The sequence below is a fragment of the Sinocyclocheilus grahami genome, unplaced genomic scaffold, assembly GCF_001515645.1.
Source record: "Sinocyclocheilus grahami isolate Dianchi unplaced genomic scaffold, SAMN03320097.WGS_v1.1 scaffold56.1, whole genome shotgun sequence".
NCBI lineage: Eukaryota > Metazoa > Chordata > Actinopteri > Cypriniformes > Cyprinidae > Sinocyclocheilus > Sinocyclocheilus grahami.
Genome location: NW_015505235.1, coordinates 2207219 through 2229110, shown reverse-complemented (window position 1 = coordinate 2229110; position 21892 = coordinate 2207219). Strand labels below are relative to the sequence as shown.

At 36.0% G+C, this 21892-nt stretch overlaps 2 protein-coding genes across 5 annotated transcripts in view; both read left to right on the top strand.

Annotated features, from left to right (window-relative positions):
* LOC107583995 (non-muscle caldesmon-like) overlaps window positions 1-11457 on the top strand; it is a 27980-nt gene extending 16523 nt beyond the window's left edge. The window contains exons 9-14 of the mRNA XM_016270391.1: window positions 635-710; window positions 824-961; window positions 1091-1186; window positions 2721-2789; window positions 6392-6428; window positions 10897-11457. Of these exons, the coding sequence (XP_016125877.1) occupies window positions 635-710; window positions 824-961; window positions 1091-1186; window positions 2721-2789; window positions 6392-6428; window positions 10897-10910 (430 nt within the window). The 3' untranslated portion in view covers window positions 10911-11457. The remainder of the gene's footprint in view (window positions 1-634; window positions 711-823; window positions 962-1090; window positions 1187-2720; window positions 2790-6391; window positions 6429-10896) is intronic.
* Window positions 11458-12707: 1250 nt separating this feature from the next.
* Window positions 12708-20246, top strand: LOC107583992 (troponin T, fast skeletal muscle-like). 4 transcript variants are annotated; one of them, XM_016270385.1, is made up of 12 exons: window positions 12708-12802; window positions 15032-15079; window positions 16579-16583; window positions 17118-17138; window positions 17848-17853; window positions 18150-18155; window positions 18452-18457; window positions 19202-19219; window positions 19323-19346; window positions 19783-19809; window positions 19926-19947; window positions 20042-20246. In XM_016270385.1, exons 2-12 carry the CDS (start codon window positions 15045-15047, stop codon window positions 20229-20231), a joined length of 360 nt encoding a protein of 119 aa, XP_016125871.1. In that variant the 5' UTR covers window positions 12708-12802; window positions 15032-15044; the 3' UTR covers window positions 20232-20246. The 4 variants fall into 4 exon arrangements, with proteins under 4 accessions (XP_016125871.1, XP_016125872.1, XP_016125873.1 ...); XM_016270386.1 differs by lacking the exon at window positions 18452-18457; XM_016270387.1 differs by lacking the exons at window positions 18150-18155; window positions 18452-18457.
* Window positions 20247-21892: the final 1646 nt, after the last annotated feature.

Genomic DNA, 21892 nt, shown 5'->3' with positions numbered 1-21892 from the left:
TCTGTCTGTCTGTGTCCCTATCATCAATCTGTCTGTCTGTCTGTCTGTGTCCCTATCATTTGTCTCTGTCTGTCTGTCTATCTATCTATCTATCTGTCTATCTGTCTGTCTTCCTATCATCTGTCTGTCTGTCTGTCTCCCTATCATCAATCTGTCTGTCTGTGTCCCTATCATCAATCTGTCTGTCTGTCTATCTATCTATCTGTCTGTCTGTCTATCCGCCTGTCTGTCTATCTATGTCTGTCTATCCGCCTGTCTGTCTATCTATCTATCTATCTGTCTATCTGTCTGTCTTCCTATCATCTGTCTGTCTGTCTGTCTCCCTATCATCAATCTGTCTGTCTGTCTATCCGCCTGTCTGTCTATCTATCCATCCATCTGTCTGTCTGTCTATCTTATCTATCTGTCTGTCTGTCTGTCTGTCTGTCTGTCTGTGTCCCTATCATCTGTCTGTCTGTCTGTCTATCTATCTGTCATTCTCTCAATCCATCTATCCATCCATCCATCGCAAACTATTTATCATACATGAACTACTGATTCAATTTAATTTGCAGTCTACAATCTTTCATTGTGAAAGTGATGCTTATAAATACCAGCATGCACTGATGTTTGTGTGTGTGTGTGTGTGTGTCAGTTCTGTGAAGGCGTCTCATGCTCCTGTGGTGTCTAAGATTGATAACCGATTAGAGCAGTACACCAGCGCCGTGCAGGTGAGTCCTACATCATCCTCTCTCAAACTGAACACAAGCGAAAGATAAATCTAAAATAAACACAGGACACCAGAAGACAGCACAGTGTAATCTATGCCTTTCCCTCCATTCAGGGCCACAAAGAGGTCAGATCTCCTAGATCAGCTGCCATAGATCTTCCCATGGTGACAGACGGTATTCGCAACATCAAGAGCATGTGGGAGAAGGGGAATGTCTTCAGCTCTGGTGGGAGCCCGGCGTCCACCAACAAGGTTTGTGATGTTCATTCACATAGATGGGTGGGGAAAGGGACCCCACTTGTCCTCTTGGACCCATTTCCTGTCCAACGTCACATTCTGAACTTTAACCTTAAAGGGAGTGTTTTGTTCCACCCTGTACAGGATGCAGCTGGGATAAAGGTGGGCGTGGCCGGCCGCATCAACGATTGGTTGAACAAAACTCCAGAGATGGGCAAAACGTCAGGAGGAAGACCCACGGTAAGCCTTTGACCCTGTCCATCACACCCCTGATCTCTATGTGCATCATATCTGGATGTGATGAGTCTTGTTATCTGGCGCCACCTAGTGGTACTGATTCAACCCGAAGGGAAAAATACAGAGCACTGAACTAAAACAGATGTTAAAAAAACATTAGAAAGAGATTCTTGGGAGCATTTGCAGAATAATTTCAGATGTTTATATGTGCATTTGACTATTTCTGTCATGTAATCACATAGAAGTGATTAAAGGAGTGGGTGTATTCAGGCTTTCTCTTACGTTCCTGTCTGCTCCGGCATGCCTGCTATCCTTCATCACTGATTGGCTGTTTATTTTAAAACTCTGGCTTCATTGTTCAAATAAGGATGTAATATGAAAAGAAGCTATAAATATATTTAAATGCACAAATCTGTGTTAACTTAGAAGTCTAGTGCAGCAGTTTGAACATTGATATGGGAATTTAAAGTCAAAAGGCACATAGTCACACAACTATAAATGCTGAACATGATCACAATAACCATCCACAGCTAGATTTGTTAAATCAGCAAAGTCTATTATGATGTAAAAAATATGCCAGTTTAATTACAGACTACATAGTCTTAGTACATGAACATCTAAATTCAGTCATAATAAGTAGTTAGTTAAAACCACAGCTGTTTTGCATTTTAAATGTAATCTTTTTACAGAATAAAGAGGTACTGTGTTCATTTCTGGGTACTTTTTTTTCTCATCCGGGGGCGGTATTGTTACAGTTTTGCTTTTTAGAAGCCAGCCTCATTTACACTCGGCCTTAATGGGATTGACCTTTGACCTGTTGCTCAAGTGCAAAACCCCCGGGTCACACTATCATTACAGTTTGCTATAACTATTTAATAATGGCAGACAATGGACAAAATTTACTTTTCTTTTTGAATATCATATTTGTTTTAAATAGTTTAATTAATTTTAATTGTTTATTTTTATTGTTTTTGTTATATTTCAATATTTTTATTTATTTATTTTAAAGTTTTTGTTATATAAAATGATTATATAAATACATTTGTATTTGTATTTCATTTATTGGATGAATGAATAAACTTTACAAAACATTATTATATCTTATATATTATAAGATATTTTCAAAGCGCTCCAAATACTTAAAAAATAAAACACATTGCTTCATAAATTACTATATTTGAACTGTCATATACACGTCATATTAGTCAAGTTGCATTGTCTTGTGTCAAATGAAACTGATCTCATCTCAACAGTACCTTCACGGTTTTTCTGTCATTCTCTCTCTCTTCCACTGTTAGATTTCCCTTTGCTTCTTCCCCTGGGCTTCTTTCCTCTCTCTTCTGCTCTCTCTCTCTCTCTGATGAAGATCAGGTATGCAAACATCCCTCCCCTCCAAGCATGCTCCTCTGTCATAAGGACACTGGCATCTCTTATGTCATTTCTCTCAGATTGACGTGCGTGTGTGTGTGTGTTTACATGAGCTGAGTAGTTCAGGGCCATCTCACGACTGATATTACACCCCCTTCCCCTCCTGCAGGACCTGAAACCGGGCGACGTGACCAGCAAACGCAATCTATGGGAAAACAAAGGGTCCTCTGCTACCAAGGTAACCAAACATAATTTTTTCCCCCAATCAGCTCGACTCGCTCTCTCTCTCTCTTAGTTATTTATACACATAACATTTTTCATATGCCCCTGGAGAATGAATTAATAAAGCACTTATTTGTCCAAACAACAGGCTGTGGGGGTTTTACAACCCTTCAGGCATGCCATTAGGCCTTTGGAGACAGTTACAGTCATAACACCCACTCTACTGATATCTGCAGTATAATTGCGGAGAATAACATTCCCATAACATTGCCTGTGTGTTTTGTGTTTTAAGCCGTCCCCTTGCTAATTGTCTACAGATCTGACCACCTTGAGGAGGTAAATGTTTCTCTATTGCACAGGAATGCACAGTGTTTGACGAGCAACACTTCATGCATTTAGCACAGGATGGCTTAGGAACTGGCTTTTTGTTTTTTCGTTTCTTCACAGAGCTTTTCTTGCACTTTCACTCACTGCCACAAGAGCAGGCGGTTTGTTTGCAGGAAGGAAGTGCTTTAAAATCACCAGGAGTAACTCCTGTGGCACTAGTTGACTTTTACATTAAGCTCCGCCCACCTCAGCTTCCATTGCTCACTCAGTCAAGCCGCATAATGTGTCTAATAAGAGATTTTCAGGAAACAGGGAGCTTTTTCAGTACATGTCCAAAGCATCTTGTATATGCAATCGCAAGTTTTGCAAGTGAAAACCTTGATTAAATGATTAAATTATTCAGTAATGTGATCAGAAACTATGGATACTGTGAATCAGAATCGAGTTAAAGGGTTACGACAGTAAACCGCAAAGAGAGAGGCCTTTTTTGTAAAAAAAAATTAGTAACGACTAATGTAAAATTTCAACAAATCGCAATGGTACTGTCAACTTATTAGTCACTGGTGCATCTGCTGACCTGAATCAGCGTGTAACATTAATTAACATTGATTTACCCAAATGTAGGTCAAGATTTATTTAAAGATTTTGTGAAGGAAAACAATAATGGGTGGCTTGTGTTACTATTATAAGTGACTTGGCAAGTATTTTTGGAAAAATTATTGAAATATAAAAAAATTTATTAAAATAATAAATATTTCAAATTAAATATTATTTCAACAACAAAAAAATGTATAATAATATTTTAAATTCCATTTAAAACTATCCAGACACACCGGACTTCCATAGACGCTCATTAAAAATGTGCAAAAGCTTGTCGGAATGATCAGCAGAGCAGAGCTTAGCGAAGGATCAATTTCACCTTCCCTCTCTCTTCCATTCTCTCTTTTTCCCGTCACACATGGGTTTAACACCCATCACCCCTTAACAAAGGGCTGCCTATTGTGAGAAGATCTATTTTAACACCAGCTTGGGATCCAGTTGCCCAAACATGGCGGTCGTGCACACACACACAGACGCTCACGGGTCATGAATAGAAACCTATTCGAGTCGATCCCATCGTCTGAACCTGAAAAGGCATTCCCACGAGCCCTGGCCTTCATATTTTTATATCAAGTCTCAAGTCTACTTTATTTATAGAGCCCTTTCCACTACAAAGTAGATCAAAGGACTGTACAGCAACACAAGAAGACTGATATCCACAGATCAAACAGATAATAATGGTAGTCATTCGGAGCGGGCGGCTCTATCTTTGGATCGGGCACAATAGAATTCACTACTGGACTGTCAGCGAAGTGTCAAGATCAGGCCAAGGCCGCGGTTAGCCACAGACTACAGTTTTGGCCCCGAGTGCTTAAAGGACTGGTAAATGGTGACGTAAAGAACCTAATGAAGGGAAATCTGTGGTCATAACCACACTGATGTTACCAAAACCAGCAGTGCTGTTTGGTCAGGAGTGGAAGGAATGAGGGTTTTCACTTGAATGTGAATCTGGAAAAAGAGTGCTGTCGCATAATGTGTCTAATAAGAGATTTTCAGGAAACAGGGAGCTTTTTCAGTACATGTCCAAAGCATCTTGTATATGCAATCGCAAGTTTTGCAAGTGAAAACCTTGATTAAATGATTAAATTATTCAGTAATGTGATCAGAAACTATGGATACTGTGAATCAGAATCGAGTTAAAGGGTTACGACAGTAAACCGCAAAGAGAGAGGCCTTTTTTGTAAAAAAAAATTAGTAACGACTAATGTAAAATTTCAACAAATCGCAATGGTACTGTCAACTTATTAGTCACTGGTGCATCTGCTGACCTGAATCAGCGTGTAACATTAATTAACATTGATTTACCCAAATGTAGGTCAAGATTTATTTAAAGATTTTGTGAAGGAAAACAATAATGGGTGGCTTGTGTTACTATTATAAGTGACTTGGCAAGTATTTTTGGAAAAATTATTGAAATATAAAAAAATTTATTAAAATAATAAATATTTCAAATTAAATATTATTTCAACAACAAAAAAATGTATAATAATATTTTAAATTCCATTTAAAACTATCCAGACACACCGGACTTCCATAGACGCTCATTAAAAATGTGCAAAAGCTTGTCGGAATGATCAGCAGAGCAGAGCTTAGCGAAGGATCAATTTCACCTTCCCTCTCTCTTCCATTCTCTCTTTTTCCCGTCACACATGGGTTTAACACCCATCACCCCTTAACAAAGGGCTGCCTATTGTGAGAAGATCTATTTTAACACCAGCTTGGGATCCAGTTGCCCAAACATGGCGGTCGTGCACACACACACAGACGCTCACGGGTCATGAATAGAAACCTATTCGAGTCGATCCCATCGTCTGAACCTGAAAAGGCATTCCCACGAGCCCTGGCCTTCATATTTTTATATCAAGTCTCAAGTCTACTTTATTTATAGAGCCCTTTCCACTACAAAGTAGATCAAAGGACTGTACAGCAACACAAGAAGACTGATATCCACAGATCAAACAGATAATAATGGTAGTCATTCGGAGCGGGCGGCTCTATCTTTGGATCGGGCACAATAGAATTCACTACTGGACTGTCAGCGAAGTGTCAAGATCAGGCCAAGGCCGCGGTTAGCCACAGACTACAGTTTTGGCCCCGAGTGCTTAAAGGACTGGTAAATGGTGACGTAAAGAACCTAATGAAGGGAAATCTGTGGTCATAACCACACTGATGTTACCAAAACCAGCAGTGCTGTTTGGTCAGGAGTGGAAGGAATGAGGGTTTTCACTTGAATGTGAATCTGGAAAAAGAGTGCTGTATGAAACCATGCTAATGCTAAGCATGTTCCTGTCATTGTACACGCAGCATGTCGACCACAAGCGCTTTCACTGATGACTTTTTGGAGCACACAGGCACAAAAGCACTTGAATGCGAATCTGGAAAAAGAGCGCTGTATGAAACCATGCTAATGCTAAGCATGTTCCTGTCATTGTACACGCAGCATGTCGACCACAAGCGCTTTCACTGATGACTTTTTGGAGCACACAGGCACAAAAGAAGTATGTTAAAAAGGAAATGTAAAATAAAATGTGAAGGCGTAAGTGGAATAGCAGACGGATGGGCTGGGAAGAGCTCAGCTCTACATTACTGTAGATTGTATTTATGTTAATCTTATTCTTTCTCTCTCTGTTTCTGTTTCTGTTTCTCTTTGTCCCGTTTTCCATCTCTCTTTTTGATTTAAACCTCACCCAGGTCACAAGCAGAGGAGAGACCAAATCCGTCACCAATGGTAAGTGACGACAAGATAAAATGAATTTGTGTAAAGTGTCCAGTTACCAACAAAAAGCTATTTGTCAGCTCAAAACTGCTGTGTGATGCAATGCAGTCTCGGGCAATTACAACGGATTTGATGCTTCGGATACTTTTATGACAAGTAAGGATTTGGACCAGTAAGATTTCACACTGGGCTAGGCTTCCAAGTGATTTGTGATTTCTGCAGGTCTTAAAGAGGTCTTAAAACATCTTAATTCATCCTTCTACAAATTAAGGCCTAAAAAGGTCTTAAATCGGAGAGCTTAAATGTTGCATGCACGGCAGAAAATGAGATCTTCCTCCTTTGTCCCGTTTTCCATCTCTCTTTTTGATTTAAACCTCACCCAGGTCGCAAGCAGAGGAGAGACCAAATCCGTCACCAATGGTAAGTGACGACAAGATAAAATGAATTTGTGTAAAGTGTCCAGTTTCCAACAAAAAACTATTTGTCAGCTCAAAACTGCTGTGTGATGCAATGCAGTCTCGGGCAATTACAACGGATTTGATGCTTCGGATACTTTTATGACAAGTAAGGATTTGGACCAGTAAGATTTCACACTGGGCTAGGCTTCCAAGTGATTTGTGATTTCTGCAGGTCTTAAAGAGGTCTTAAAACATCTTAATTCATCCTTCTACAAATTAAGGCCTAAAAAGGTCTTAAATCGGAGAGCTTAAATGTTGCATGCACGGCAGAAAATGAGATCTTCCTCTGTATTTTTGTTTTGTTTTCCCGTGCAAATGTCTAAATATTGTTAAAGCAAGATACATTTAGATGCAAACTTGAACATATGAAGTCTTGTTTCCTGAGAAATGTAAAAATACTGAGTTAAATGCTTAAAACAAGAATAATCACCTGTCTACTGATTATGAAAAACTACCTTTTCAAGTAAATGCATCTTGATTTAAAAATGTTTATACATTTACATTGGAAAACAAGATGAAAAATACAGATGAAAAACTTTTCTTTTTTTTTTGCAGTGTGATCAAGAAGGTACAAGTAAAAGATATTTCCATATTCTAGTGGTTAGGAGCAGAGCAAACCATAAGCTTTTATTTTATTTTTATGTCAAATGAATGAAAAATGAATGGAGATCTGTTGGAGGATGTATTTTCAAACGTTGAAGCATTGCTAATACAAGATTTTTACATTTAGAGACCATATTGACATATTGTGTTCCATTCGATTTATTCCCTAAATTTTCTTGAATTCATCTTAAGTCTTACATTTACCCTTATAAAACCTGCAGAAAAGAGTATTAACATCATCAAATTAACATAATACATTTTCATTTAAAAAAGTAAATTTATAGCACTATACTTTGTTAAATTACCTTGGAATTTAATTACAGAAAACCAGTTACATTTGTTGTAGTGTCCATTTACCAATATAAAATTGTACCCAACTATGTGAAAAGAAAAGTCAATTGAAACCAAGTGATTATCAAAATGTCCTAGTGGATTGTTTAGATAAAAATTCAGATTTATCTGAAAGAGTTTTTAGCTTTTAGACAGCAAAAAAAGCCCAAAGCTTGCTTGGTTAGAACACTTTGTGAGTTTCATTGTGCATGTGTGTTTGCATTATAGCCTATACATCTATCTGTGTCCCTGAGGGGTCCTGCTGTGAAGGGCAGTTTCCACCATATTGCACAACACCCACAATCCACTCTGCCAGGAGTCCCTGCCAATGATAAATCATCGCTGCAGGCACGTCGTCCACCGGCTGCAGTGTTTTAAAATGCCTCTTTGGCATTGTTTTCTATTTTGAATAGCGGCCATTTGTTCCTCTAGATGAGGACGTGGTGACCTTCGGGCGTGCCAGGGGGTTTTTGGGTAATGGGCGACAGGTCGTTGCTTTATGCTGGCCTGACGTGGCCTCCCCCTCCCCGCTCTGCTCGTCTCAGTATCAGGCCGTGGATTCTGGGCGTCTGTCAGTGCATGTTTGTCACATTACTGCATGGGGCGGTAGAAGATTAGCGTGCCCGCATGCCGTATGGAGATGTCATGAAAACTTAATCCTTCCAACCACTTAAAAATGGTCCGACGCCGCACATTTAAGATATTCTTTTAGCTGTTTTTAGCTCTGGAGCACGAAAAATAAAAGGGTGTAGATCACAAATACACACAGCCAAAAAACTATTTGTCAGCTCAAAACTGCTGTGTGATGCAATGCAGTCTCGGGCAATTACAACGGATTTGATGCTTCGGATACTTTTATGACAAGTAAGGATTTGGACCAGTAAGATTTCACACTGGGCTAGGCTTCCAAGTGATTTGTGATTTCTGCAGGTCTTAAAGAGGTCTTAAAACATCTTAATTCATCCTTCTACAAATTAAGGCCTAAAAAGGTCTTAAATCGGAGAGCTTAAATGTTGCATGCACGGCAGAAAATGAGATCTTCCTCTGTATTTTTGTTTTGTTTTCCAGTGCAAATGTCTAAATATTGTTAAAGCAAGATACATTTAGATGCAAACTTGAACATATGAAGTCTTGTTTCCTGAGAAATGTAAAAATACCGAGTTAAATGCTTAAAACAAGAATAATCACCTGTCTACTGATTATGAAAAACTACCTTTTCAAGTAAATGCATCTTGATTTAAAAATGTTTATACATTTACATTGGAAAACAAGATGAAAAATACAGATGAAAAACTTTTCTTTTTTTTTTGCAGTGTGATCAAGAAGGTACAAGTAAAAGATATTTCCATATTCTAGTGGTTAGGAGCAGAGCAAACCATAAGCTTTTATTTTATTTTTATGTCAAATGAATGAAAAATGAATGGAGATCTGTTGGAGGATGTATTTTCAAACGTTGAAGCATTGCTAATACAAGATTTTTACATTTAGAGACCATATTGACATATTGTGTTCCATTCGATTTATTCCCTAAATTTTCTTGAATTCATCTTAAGTCTTACATTTACCCTTATAAAACCTGCAGAAAAGAGTATTAACATCATCAAATTAACATAATACATTTTCATTTAAAAAAGTAAATTTATAGCACTATACTTTGTTAAATTACCTTGGAATTTAATTACAGAAAACCAGTTACATTTGTTGTAGTGTCCATTTACCAATATAAAATTGTACCCAACTATGTGAAAAGAAAGGTCAATTGAAACCAAGTGATTATCAAAATGTCCTAGTGGATTGTTTAGATAAAAATTCAGATTTATCTGAAAGAGTTTTTAGCTTTTAGACAGCAAAAAAAGCCCAAAGCTTGCTTGGTTAGAACACTTTGTGAGTTTCATTGTGCATGTGTGTTTGCATTATAGCCTATACATCTATCTGTGTCCCTGAGGGGTCCTGCTGTGAAGGGCAGTTTCCACCATATTGCACAACACCCACAATCCACTCTGCCAGGAGTCCCTGCCAATGATAAATCATCGCTGCAGGCACGTCGTCCACCGGCTGCAGTGTTTTAAAATGCCTCTTTGGCATTGTTTTCTATTTTGAATAGCGGCCATTTGTTCCTCTAGATGAGGACGTGGTGACCTTCGGGCGTGCCAGGGGGTTTTTGGGTAATGGGCGACAGGTCGTTGCTTTATGCTGGCCTGACGTGGCCTCCCCCTCCCCGCTCTGCTCGTCTCAGTATCAGGCCGTGGATTCTGGGCGTCTGTCAGTGCATGTTTGTCACATTACTGCATGGGGCGGTAGAAGATTAGCGTGCCCGCATGCCGTATGGAGATGTCATGAAAACTTAATCCTTCCAACCACTTAAAAATGGTCCGACGCCGCACATTTAAGATATTCTTTTAGCTGTTTTTAGCTCTGGAGCACGAAAAATAAAAGGGTGTAGATCACAAATACACACAGCTAAGATTTTTAGTTGTCTCAGATTCTTGGCTTAATGAAGATCGTAACAAACACACACCATTTAACCCTTCTAAGGGACAAAATATGACCAGGTCCCATAAAAACAGGCAACAATCATGTTTAAACAAGTTTTGTATGATAATCATTCTTTATTTGTACCTTAAATTTGGGTAAAATTTGACATACTAGAGATCTACTTATTTCACTGGTTTTGAACAAGGCTGCATTTGCATGATCAAAAAATGCAGATATTTTTTTAAAATACAAAAATTTTATTAATTCCTGTGATCAAATCAGAATTTTCAGCATCATTACTCCAGTCTTCAGTGTCACATGATAATGTGAATAAATAATTCTAATATGCTGATTTGCTGCTCAAGAAACTTTTTTATTATTATTATTATCAATGCTAAAAACAGTTGTGCTGCTTAATATTTTGTGAAGACCATGCTACTTATTTTTTCAGTATTCTTTGGTCAATAAAATGTTGAAAACAACAGCCTTTATTTTGTGAATTCAAAGTTTATTTTATTTCAAATCTCTATTTTAATTTATTAATACATGCACAATACTGCATAGTGCATATTCAGTTTATATTTATTTTTAATATCTCTTTTGTCTTTTAACAGGAACGGGCCATTAACCTTTCAAAGACGCCAGAGAGGCAGGGACCAAGAGAATGCACAACATTCCTTTTTTTTGTTTATTTTTTACTTTTATTAATACCAAAAAAAAATGCAAGCATTTTCTACTGCCAGGAAGATATATGTGAGTAGACACGGTATAAAAGAGAGAAAAATAAAAAATATATACATTTTATCACTGTATTCACAGGTCACCGTCTTGTACCATCATAAAATAAACGCAATGCCTTTGCATGTAACTTCTGCTAAACTGAAATCATGGCTGTGAAAACAAGAGACCAAGTAATTTGTTTCGATTATATAACAGCAGCCAACTCAAAACATTACGAGATTCCAAGAAAAGGAGGACGAGGAGTTGCATTCCGAACTGTCTTTTGTGAAATCACATTCATTTTAAACATGTTAGTTACCCTTCTCACCTGTTAATTTATAACTAAAGCAAAGCTTCACCTTGCATTTCATGCCTGTTCGCCAGTTCCGGACCGAATATGAGCACCCGTAGTGTAGCTGTATTTTGTATTTTTTGTCGTAACGACACTTTTTTTTTTTTTTTTTATAAAAATTGTCTTAATAATATATGTTAGCACATAGTGTACGTTTTTGTAATTAACTATATATTTTACTGCTTGATACAAAATGGTCTTTGCTTTTGCTCTCAATATTATTTTATATCAAAGCAAGTTTAATTCAGAAAAAGTCCATTATAGTCATACCGTTGGCATTATTACATTATCTTTGGCTTTTTGTACTCTTGGAAACACTGGTCTGAAGTTGTTTGTGACCATCTTTTTGTAAGTGTTAGTCATGTGGAATAATCGGTATTTTGTCTTAATAATATATGTTAGCACATAGTGTACGTTTTTGTAATTAACTATATATTTTACTGCTTGATACAAAATGGTCTTTGCTTTTGCTCTCAATATTATTTTATATCAAAGCAAGTTTTAATTCAGAAAAAGTCCATTATAGTCATACCGTTGGCATTATTACATTATCTTTGGCTTTTTGTACTCTTGGAAACACTGGTCTGAAGTTGTTTGTGACCATCTTTTTGTAAGTGTTAGTCATGTGGAATAATCGGTATTGGTTCAAAACTGTTCAACTCGACAGAAAGGGAAAGTGCACTTTTTGGCTTATATTTGAATACATTTCACAGTTTTTGCATATAATGCAAGGCCTTGGTTAATCCAAAACCATCCAAGGAGAAGGACAAAGTCAAATCATGTTTAATGTTCAAGTGTATAATTTTTCTTCTTTCTGTTGCAATCATTCATACTAAATTGCAACACGGATGTCGTCGGCTTTCAATACAGCGCTAGTTGGCAGAATGTTAGTAATGCCGTCATTTAAATTTTTTTTGCGTATCATTTCTGACGTCTTTTGTCAGACAAAGAATATCCAGTTCTGCCGCCGTAGCTTATCACTAATGTTTCTAAATGTTCACAGTTCCTGTATTCTGCTTGTATTTTTTGACAATCAAGTTTTTTACTGTTTGTTTCAACACTTATGTATTGTTTCAGAGTAACACGATGCAAGTCGCACCACCTTTAATTGCAATTACCTTGTTACAAATATGACTGTTTGTAGCCAATAGTTCCATACAGAGCAAATGTTTCAACTTGTATTGTCTCAGTGACCACAATAAAGAGACCAATGAAAAACACCTGTGATTGTGTGCTTCTCAATACTCCAGCAGCCGTATATCACATAACTGGCATGCTCCGCTTCCTCTAACAATAGGCTCAGCTCTGGCAGCCAATCAGAGCAAAGCAGTGAGGTCACATGATCTGGCAGGTCTGTATTAGGTGAGCTTTGGTTTCGTTTGAAACTGTCTGCTGCCCGGACCCTCGAGATAAGACCCCATCTCTCATTCTTCCTGGTGAGACCTCAGGTAAGAGGCTTCAGATTTTGTTATCAGATCCAACTGACAGTTCCTTCATAACTAAAACCAACAATTGCATGCCTACCGGATTAAATTGATTGTGGGAAGTTTCCCATAATGTGTGAATCAGGTCTGAGGATCACCCTCTTCATTCCTTTTCATGGCGTAGTCTGTGCAATCATCAATGCAATGCTCGTCTTGTTCGCCAGAGGGACTGGTGGTTTGCATGCTTTGGGTTTTTGCCTTAATGCAGCTTAATACAGACTATCAATGGCAACATTCCTGCCACCGTCAGCCTGTGATTTTCCAGCCTTTTGGATGGAGCACGACCGGCCCTCGCTTATTAATGTAAAACGCACGTAACTCCAAAGTGAGATGGTTAATCTGCTGCAAAGACTGGCTGCTGCTGCCTGCTCTCATTATCACGAGGACTTGATTTAAAATCAAGCTTTATCCAAGATGATCTCTTTGTGAAGAGCCATTAGTTTGAGTGCCATCAGACAAGATAGGCTGAAGACCCCAACAGCTATTGAGCTGCAAATATTGAGTGAATATAAGATGATAAAAACATGGACCTTTGGACCTTCAGCAACTACAGTTTGAATTTAGACACTTCAATACAATGAAAGAATAAAAATGGTGTAGGATTTACTTTGAAACAGTTTTCACTCAGAAACCGCTGGTGAATTTCACAAAGAAATGAGAAGAATTTTTTTAATTAGAAAATGTACTACATTATTCTTTATTTACAACTCAAACATTTTTTTAATTTATACTGTGTATGTTTTCATTGCATTAAAAGCAAATATCAAACAAAGTGGTGCAAAATGAAATTCACTTTTGGCTTTTTTTTTTTGTAATTGTTGTCAATCAGCTGGTGTTTTGGTGATTTTTAGGAGGTCAGATCTCCTTGTCATTCATTACAAACACACTAAAAAATAAATAAATAAAATTGGTGTAGAAACTATTTTCACAGATTGCTAGTAAAGTTCACAGTTACAAAGAAATAAAGTAACACATTGAATTAAACATTTTCTTGTAATATTAACTCCGGTCATCTGTTTTATTTGAAACTTAGGAAAGAAAACGTTTACAGTGCATGTTCCACTTTTTATCTCAATTGTGAACATCAAAATTTTTTATTTATACTGTGTATGTTTTCATTGCATTAAAAGCAAATATCAAACAAAGTGGTGCAAAATGAAATTAGCTGGTGTTTTGGTGATTTTTAGGAGGTCAGATCTCCTTGTCATTCATTACAAACACACTAAAAAATAAATAAATAAAATTGGTGTAGAAACTATTTTCACAGATTGCTAGTAAAGTTCACAGTTACAAAGAAATAAAGTAACACATTGAATTAAACATTTTCTTGTAATATTAACTCCGGTCATCTGTTTTATTTGAAACTTAGGAAAGAAAACGTTTACAGTGCATGTTCCACTTTTTATCTCAATTGTGAACATCATAAAATATTGTTTAAAAAATAAAAATCATAAAACTTTATTTTGTTTAATGTTTTTTCTTGAAAAGCATGCTATAATTGCGACTTGGGTCTATACATTGTAAATAAAACTATATATTTTACAAGAAATACTATTTCAGTTTTTCTGCTTCAAAATTGCATGTTTAATTTAATACTCAACTGGCCATTTCTTTGTGAAATTTACAAGCAATTTTGAGTGATGTTTATTTCTTTTTCTTACTTTGTGGGACAACTATATAATCCTAATGAGCTGCATTAAAATCTAGACGGGTCTTTAACGTCATTAGAAGCTGTGGAACAATGTCCTGCACAAACAATGTGCTTCAAAAATAGATGCCAAGGACACACTCGCTCTTGATTTACACAAGAGCATGAATGGCAGGCCTGGATGAGATCAGCCAAGTTCATTGTCTGGCAGAGTGTGGAGCACCTGTTCCAAACCGTAGTTTATGACGAGCAAAAATAGCCTCCTGCACTCATTAATCACGTGCTTTATAGTGTGATTTATTTCCTTCAGGACAGCGATGCTGCTTTTTCAAAGCTTGTTAAACACAGTTATGAATATGAATCCTTGTTATGGTCCAACAATGTTGAACATAAAGATTATTGTTCTCTGGGATCAGGGCCACTGGCAGAAGTTTAAAGAGGATTTGTTCTGCAGTTAGTACATGCTGAAATAAATTGAAATTGAATGAACTCATTAGACATGCATGGAAGGTCCTTTTATAATTGAAACTCATTTACTTTATCAGGAATCTACAAGTCATGGCTGACACAGAAGTCATGGAGGAGGAAGTTCAGTACGTATGAACTCATTACTTTTTACCCGTTTTAATTCATTTGTATTCCGAATGGAACACTGCAAAGTATCGACTCAGCACGGTTGTCTAATTACTCTACTGACATCTCATAGCATCTCGTGTTACTATGGCAACGACTGACACGTTTGTATTGCGAGCTCTGTTATTTAGCCTCTCAGCGGAAAATTAAACCATATCTGTATTCAAAAAGCATCTTCATGAAGAAACTTTAACATCCATAAAACCTTTTCATTCCACAAAATGTTCTTTAGATTATTCAAATGTTCTCGGAAAAGTTGACATCACTGCGAAAACCCCATTTTGGAACCTTTATTTTTGAGAGTGTTCTCTATATAGGCCTACTAAAATAATTGACACCGCAGTAATCTATAGTGTGACATTGTTGCCACATGCGTGTGATTGAATTATTTGGCATAAAATGTCTTAAAGTTTAATAGTCTGATCATGTAATAGTCAGAGCAGAAATGGTAAAAAAAAGTTAGCATTATATTGTGGGATATACAATTCTGTGCTAATACTCCAAGCACATACTGTATACAGCAGAAGCAGTGAAAGTAGTATGCAGTATGCTAGGAAATTCCATAACACAACCTACATTGTTTATATCTACACTCTCATTAAAGCTGTCAGTGTACATCTTTGTACCTTATTTACCCCTAAATGGTACATATTAGTGCTTTAAAAGTACATACCTAAATTGTACATATTAGTACATTTCAGCCATTAGTACAAATTTAGGTTATAAAAACATTGTGGAATAACTGCTGAAATGTTTCTAAAACATTGACACGTCCAGTTTACTTGTTGTGATTATAACGTTATTTAAAGGTTACAAAAATGTTTCTGACAATGTTTTACGAACTTTTACGCCCCCAAAATAAAATGTTTTTGAACATTTATTTTGAATGTTTTAGTGTTTTGTTTTCTTATCGTGATTAGAACGTTATTTAAAGGTTTCAAAAATGTTTCTTATAATGCTCTACTAACGTTTTTACCCAAAATAAAACAAATTTATTCGAAATGTTCTAAGAACGTTAAAATGTCCAGTTTTCTTGTCGTGAGTAGAACACTATTCAAAGGTTCCTAAAACGTTCTACTAATTTTATTTTATTTCCATACAAACATTTTTTTAATATTCTAAGAACGTTTTCTCTCAACTTTATGAGAACATTCATCAAGTACAAATAACATCATAATAACATCCAAGAATGTTCATCTTAGAACGTTTTCTCTCAATAAGAACATGTAATCAAATATGAATAATATTATAAGAACGCTCCATAAGCATTACTTTAAGAACGTTTTGTTCGAACATATTTAGAACCTTTAAAAAAATGCTAGTGAGAGCGTTCCCTATTGGGGTGACAGCTTTGTTTCTGAGAGTGTAACTCAATTTTATGTATCATCTTTTTAATTTCTTTATCCAACTCAATGTCAACTGTTTATCCTTTTCTTTTTCTCTCTTCACCATGTGATAGGGAAGGTAAGCCAGTATGAGATGAGCATGCTTATTCATGCACTAATCACTAATTATGTCCTGATGGAAATGGAGGCTGGTCCAAAGGAAGTTCTGCATGCTGTTGTGCTGTTTTTGACTGTGATTTCACTTGGCCAGTGGAGTTGAGTAACTCAAGTGACTAATATAATTTTGTGTAGAGTGACATTTTAATATCAAGTATGTCCAGCCCATGTATGTTTCCTCTTGTCTCAGATGTCAGTTCCCACATTCTGTCCATAACAGTCCGTAAATCTAATATTTGTTTGCAAGGATTTATGGCATAGTCAAAATAATTGTGAAAATCACATTAAATTCATTTAACGCACTCCATATGATCACGCAAATGGCATTAGATTCTGAATATGAACTTTCTCGAAATGTCATTTACAAGCTGTTGGGTGGATCTCAATGTTCTGACAAAGGCTAAAGATGATCTGTTGACTTGATTCAGCATCTTGATCATGCAAATGTTCCTTTTATGCTTCTGAATGTATTTGCGTTATTATGTTCACACTGTAGTGGAGGAAACCGAAGAGGAAGGTAAAACCGTGTTCGCTGTGTGTTGTGTTGCTTTTCCTGCATGAGTTTCAATTTAAGATTCACTCCAAAATATGATTCAATTAGATTTTGATACCACATATGTGACCCTGGACCACAAAACCAGTCAGAAGGGTCAATTTTTCGAAATTGAGATTTATAAATCATCTGGAAGCTGAATATATAAGCTTTCTATTGATGTATGGTTCGTGAAAACATTTGGTCGAGATACAACTATTTGAAAATCTGGAATCCGAGGGTGCAAAAAATCTAAATATTGAGAAAATCGCCTTTAAAGCTGTCCAAATGAAGTTCTTAGCAATGCATATTACTAATCAAAAATTAAGTTTTAATATATTTACGGTAGGAAATTTACAAAATATCTTCATGGAACATGATCTTTACTTAATATCCTAATGATTTTGGGCATAAAAGAAAAAACAATAATTTTGACCATACAATGTATTTTTGGCTATTGCTACAAATATACCCCCAGAGACTTAAGACTGGTTTTGTGCTCCAGGGTCACATATGTGACCTAAAACCATTAGAGAGACCAGTTGATTCTTCATTGATTAGAGTTTTTCACATGCATGCATGTAGATATTTCAGTTTATTTTCAGTTAATTCATTCACTTACTCATCCTCGTTTATGTAATTATTTATTTCTTCCCTCTTTCTTTCACTTATTCTATCATTACCCCTCCTGAAGTGGAAGGTAAATTTTTCACAACATATACTTAGTAATAATTGTATTTAGTAATACAATGTATTTTTTGGCTATTGCTTCAAATATACCCCAACGACTTAAGACTGGTTTTGTGCTCCAGGGTCACATATGTGACCTAAAACCATTAGAAAGACCAGTTGATTCTTCATTGCTTTTCACATGCATGCATGTAGATATGTCAGTTTATTTTCACAGTTAATTCATTCACTTACTCATCCTCGTTTATGCAATTATCTATTTCTTCCTTCTTTCTTTCACTTATTCTATCATTACCCCTCCTGAAGTGGAAGGTAAATTTTTCACAACATATACTTAGTAATAATTGTATTTAGTAATACAATGTATTTTTTGGCTATTGCTTCAAATATACCCCAACGACTTAAGACTGGTTTTGTGCTCCAGGGTCACATATGTGACCTAAAACCATTAGAAAGACCAGTTGATTCTTCATTGCTTTTCACATGCATGCATGTAGATATTTCAGTTTATTTTCACAGTTAATTCATTCACTTACTCATCCTCGTTTATGCAATTATTTATTTCTTCCTTCTTTCTTTCACTTATTCTATCATTACCCCTTCTGAAGTGGAAGGTAAATTTTTCACAACATATACTTAGCAATAATTGTATTTAGTAATTTATGCACCCATTATTTCATTGTTCACTCATTTTTTAATTGTTTTAATGATTTAAAAAAAAAATTTGACCATAGTATGGAAGCCCATTTCCACCACAGAATAAAAAAATGAAAAAGTAAAATTGCGAGATATATAAACTCACAGTATTCTCAAATTATGAGTCACAATTCTACTTTTTTTTTAAATCACAGGGGGGAAAAGTCAGAATTGCAAGATATAAGCTCATAATTGCAAGGAATTTTGAGATTATTATTTTTTTAATTCTGTGGCAGAACCAAGCTTTCATACTTCAGCAACTTTATTGCATTATTTTGAGTAAATTCGCCTTTTTCAAATAACTTTTTTAATAACATTTGTGATGATTTTCTGTACATATAAATATACAATCACCAATGCAAGGTGTTTAGTAATTCAAGTAATATTTTCATACTAGAGCCAGCCAAGGTAATCATTCCCTCATTTGATTTGTTAATTGTTGTTTAAATGTTTTATGATTTAAAAACTATAATATCTTAGGTACACTATATTTAAACCCACTGCATCTACACATTTACATTTTTTTATTTCATGTGTTTTATCCAAATAAAATACATAAAGGAATTATCTGTTCCTGATTGACAGGATTTATGTTGTGGTATGTTTAAAAAATGTGAAGCTACAGTTTTTGTAAACTAACTGATGTGCTGTTCTTATAATAGAGCCTGCGGAAGTAGAAGGTAATTATTTCAGTTCTTATTAATATCATGGTTATTTGTATATACAAGTGTCTGTAAATCTTCATTCTTTTTAACCACTTATAACTATCCCATATCTGAACAGAGGAGCCAGAACCTGAACCACAAGGTAAAGCTCCTCAGGTTTATATTCATTCATAGAATATAGATTAAGAACGAAACATTTAGCAAGAGTTTCCAGATATTCACGTTCTCATTTTTGGGCCCGACGATGGAGGGGGGACGGAATGTGATAATCTGAATTGAATCAACTGCATGATGTGTCATTGTGAAGGCTGGAGGACAGAAACGGTTTATTTGTAAGGTTTGTATGTCATGATGTAACATATCAGTTCATTTCAATCGCATGAGTGAGGACTGTTGCTGTCAGAACATTGGGTCGTCACATTCAGCCGGGCTTTTGTTTCAAAATCAAAACATTTCTTTAGTTCTGGATCGTTTCGTATTCCCAAATATTGTTTGTTTTTCCTTGAAACACTTCAAATGTGTTTATGCAAATAGTCTTAATGTGAAATTGTGTCTGTTCATCTGTCTTCATCTAACAGAAGCTCCAGTGGAGGAGGAGGCCACAGGTAACTGCTCCATAAATCACACACACACATTTGATTGATTCTCTGGGAGTCTGTAACATACTTTCTGCATCATATTCATGGCGATGATGTATTTTGTATATTTTTGTTATCCCCAGATGAGACAAAACCAAAGCCAAAGTATGTTCTACTCTGATATCTTTCTTTCTTATGTTTATCTCTATATGTGAATACTGCACACCGTCAGTATTCATGACCAACAATTATTTTACAGATTCATGCCAAATATCACTGCTCCAAAGATTCCTGAAGGAGATAAGGTGGACTTTGATGTGAGTTTGGATTTGAATTACATCACTTCCTGTAGTCGCTTCAAAGTGTTTGGAATGGAATACTGGTGTCTTGCTTATACTATACCGAATTATGTAAACATGCACATTATTAATGATGAATATTTTCAATAGTACGCTATACATGACATTACATTTGTCACATGACTTTATTATGTGAATCTTATTTCTGCAAGTATTATGTCTGAAAATGAAATTTGAACTGTTATTTTCTATTTTGAATCCAACGTAGTGTAAAAAAAAAAAAATATGTGTAATTTGCTAATTTGCAAGTCAAAATTTAAATGCATTTTGATTAGAATTCAAATGTGCGCAATCATTTAAATAATTTCAATAGCATAATGTCATGCTCTGATTTAGTAGATCAATGGACTGATGAAAGGATCAACAATTATCTCAAAAGTGTTTGTTTTTTTTATATGCAGGTTTGATGATTATTTTTCTCTTTTCAGTGCCAAAGGTCGTGGCAAGGGCAAGGTTGGTGGCAGGCTGAGGTAAACGTGCAGTGCATCGAGGCACCACAGAGATCCAGAGGACTTTGTCTCCTTCTTCACATATGCATTTGTAGTCATTATGAAACCATTGTTCTGTTTGATTGCACATGTAGAGACAGTAAAGTGACATATTTTACTGATGTCCTGTTTTATTCCTGCTTTTTTGTCTTAGACACACAAGTATTTTGCAGTCATATTCATTTTATCCCTGCAATATTAAAAGAGTCAAACTGCCTACAAAGTGTCCTGGTGACTCTTTCTCACATACTTAATCATCGTTTTACAAAACCAGTTTTTTTAATCACTATTCCCACACATGGAAATGTAATTCATAAGCAGTGCAAAGGAAAAAGGTGCAGAGCCAATATGATCTTAATAATAAACTCATTTCAACATATTATGAAACCAATGAAAGTCATAAGTATTGAAAGAGGACCTTGTTAAACAAACAAAACGCATTCACTCAATGGATTGTCTTCTTTGAGAAATGCATATTGATCAATATAAACTTTATAAAAAAATCACCACTGGAGGGCCCATCCCATCTAAGTTGAATAGACGTGATTTGGAGCGGTGTACTTCACAAAAATCACCACAGGAGGGCGCAATCCATTTAAGTTGAATAGACTCGATATACGGCAGTTAAATCACCACTTGAGGGCGCAACCCATTTCAGTTTAATAGAATTGATATATGGCAGTGTAATTCACAAAAATCACCACTGGAGGGTGCACCCCATTTAAGTTGAATAGAATTTATTTGCAGCGGTGTAATTCACAAAAATCACCACTCCACTCTACACTCTACATCCCATTGAAGTTGAATAGATGTGATTTGAAGTGGTGTAATTCAACAAAATTATCATAGGAGGGTGCAACCCATATAAATTGAACAGACTTGATTTGCAGTGGTGTAATTCACAAAAATCACCACAGGAAGGTGCAACCCATTTAAGTTGAATAGACTCGATATACGGCAGTTAAATCACCACTTGAGAGCGCAACCCATTTCAGTTGAATAGACTCGATATACGGCAGTTAAATCACCACTTGAGAGCGCAACCCATTTCAGTTGAATAGAATTTATTTGCAGCGGTGTAATTCACAAAAATCACCACTGGAGGGTGTAAGGTGTTTAAGTTCATCTGACATTCAATATACACTCAATTTGCAGTGGTGTAATTCACAAAAATCACCACAGGATGACATAACAGGTTTACGTTAATTAGAGTTACAGCAATGTAATTCACAAAAAAATGTAAATGAGGCAATGTCAATGCCA

Coding starts and splice junctions, on each gene's coding strand:
- LOC107583992 (XM_016270385.1), top strand. CDS start 15,045: ATGGCTGACACAGAAGTCATGGAGGAGGAAGTTCA. Junction 19,347..19,782: donor GCCAGAACCTGAACCACAAG/GTAAAGCTCCTC, acceptor TTCATCTAACAG/AAGCTCCAGTGGAGGAGGAG. Junction 19,810..19,925: donor AGTGGAGGAGGAGGCCACAG/GTAACTGCTCCA, acceptor TGTTATCCCCAG/ATGAGACAAAACCAAAGCCA.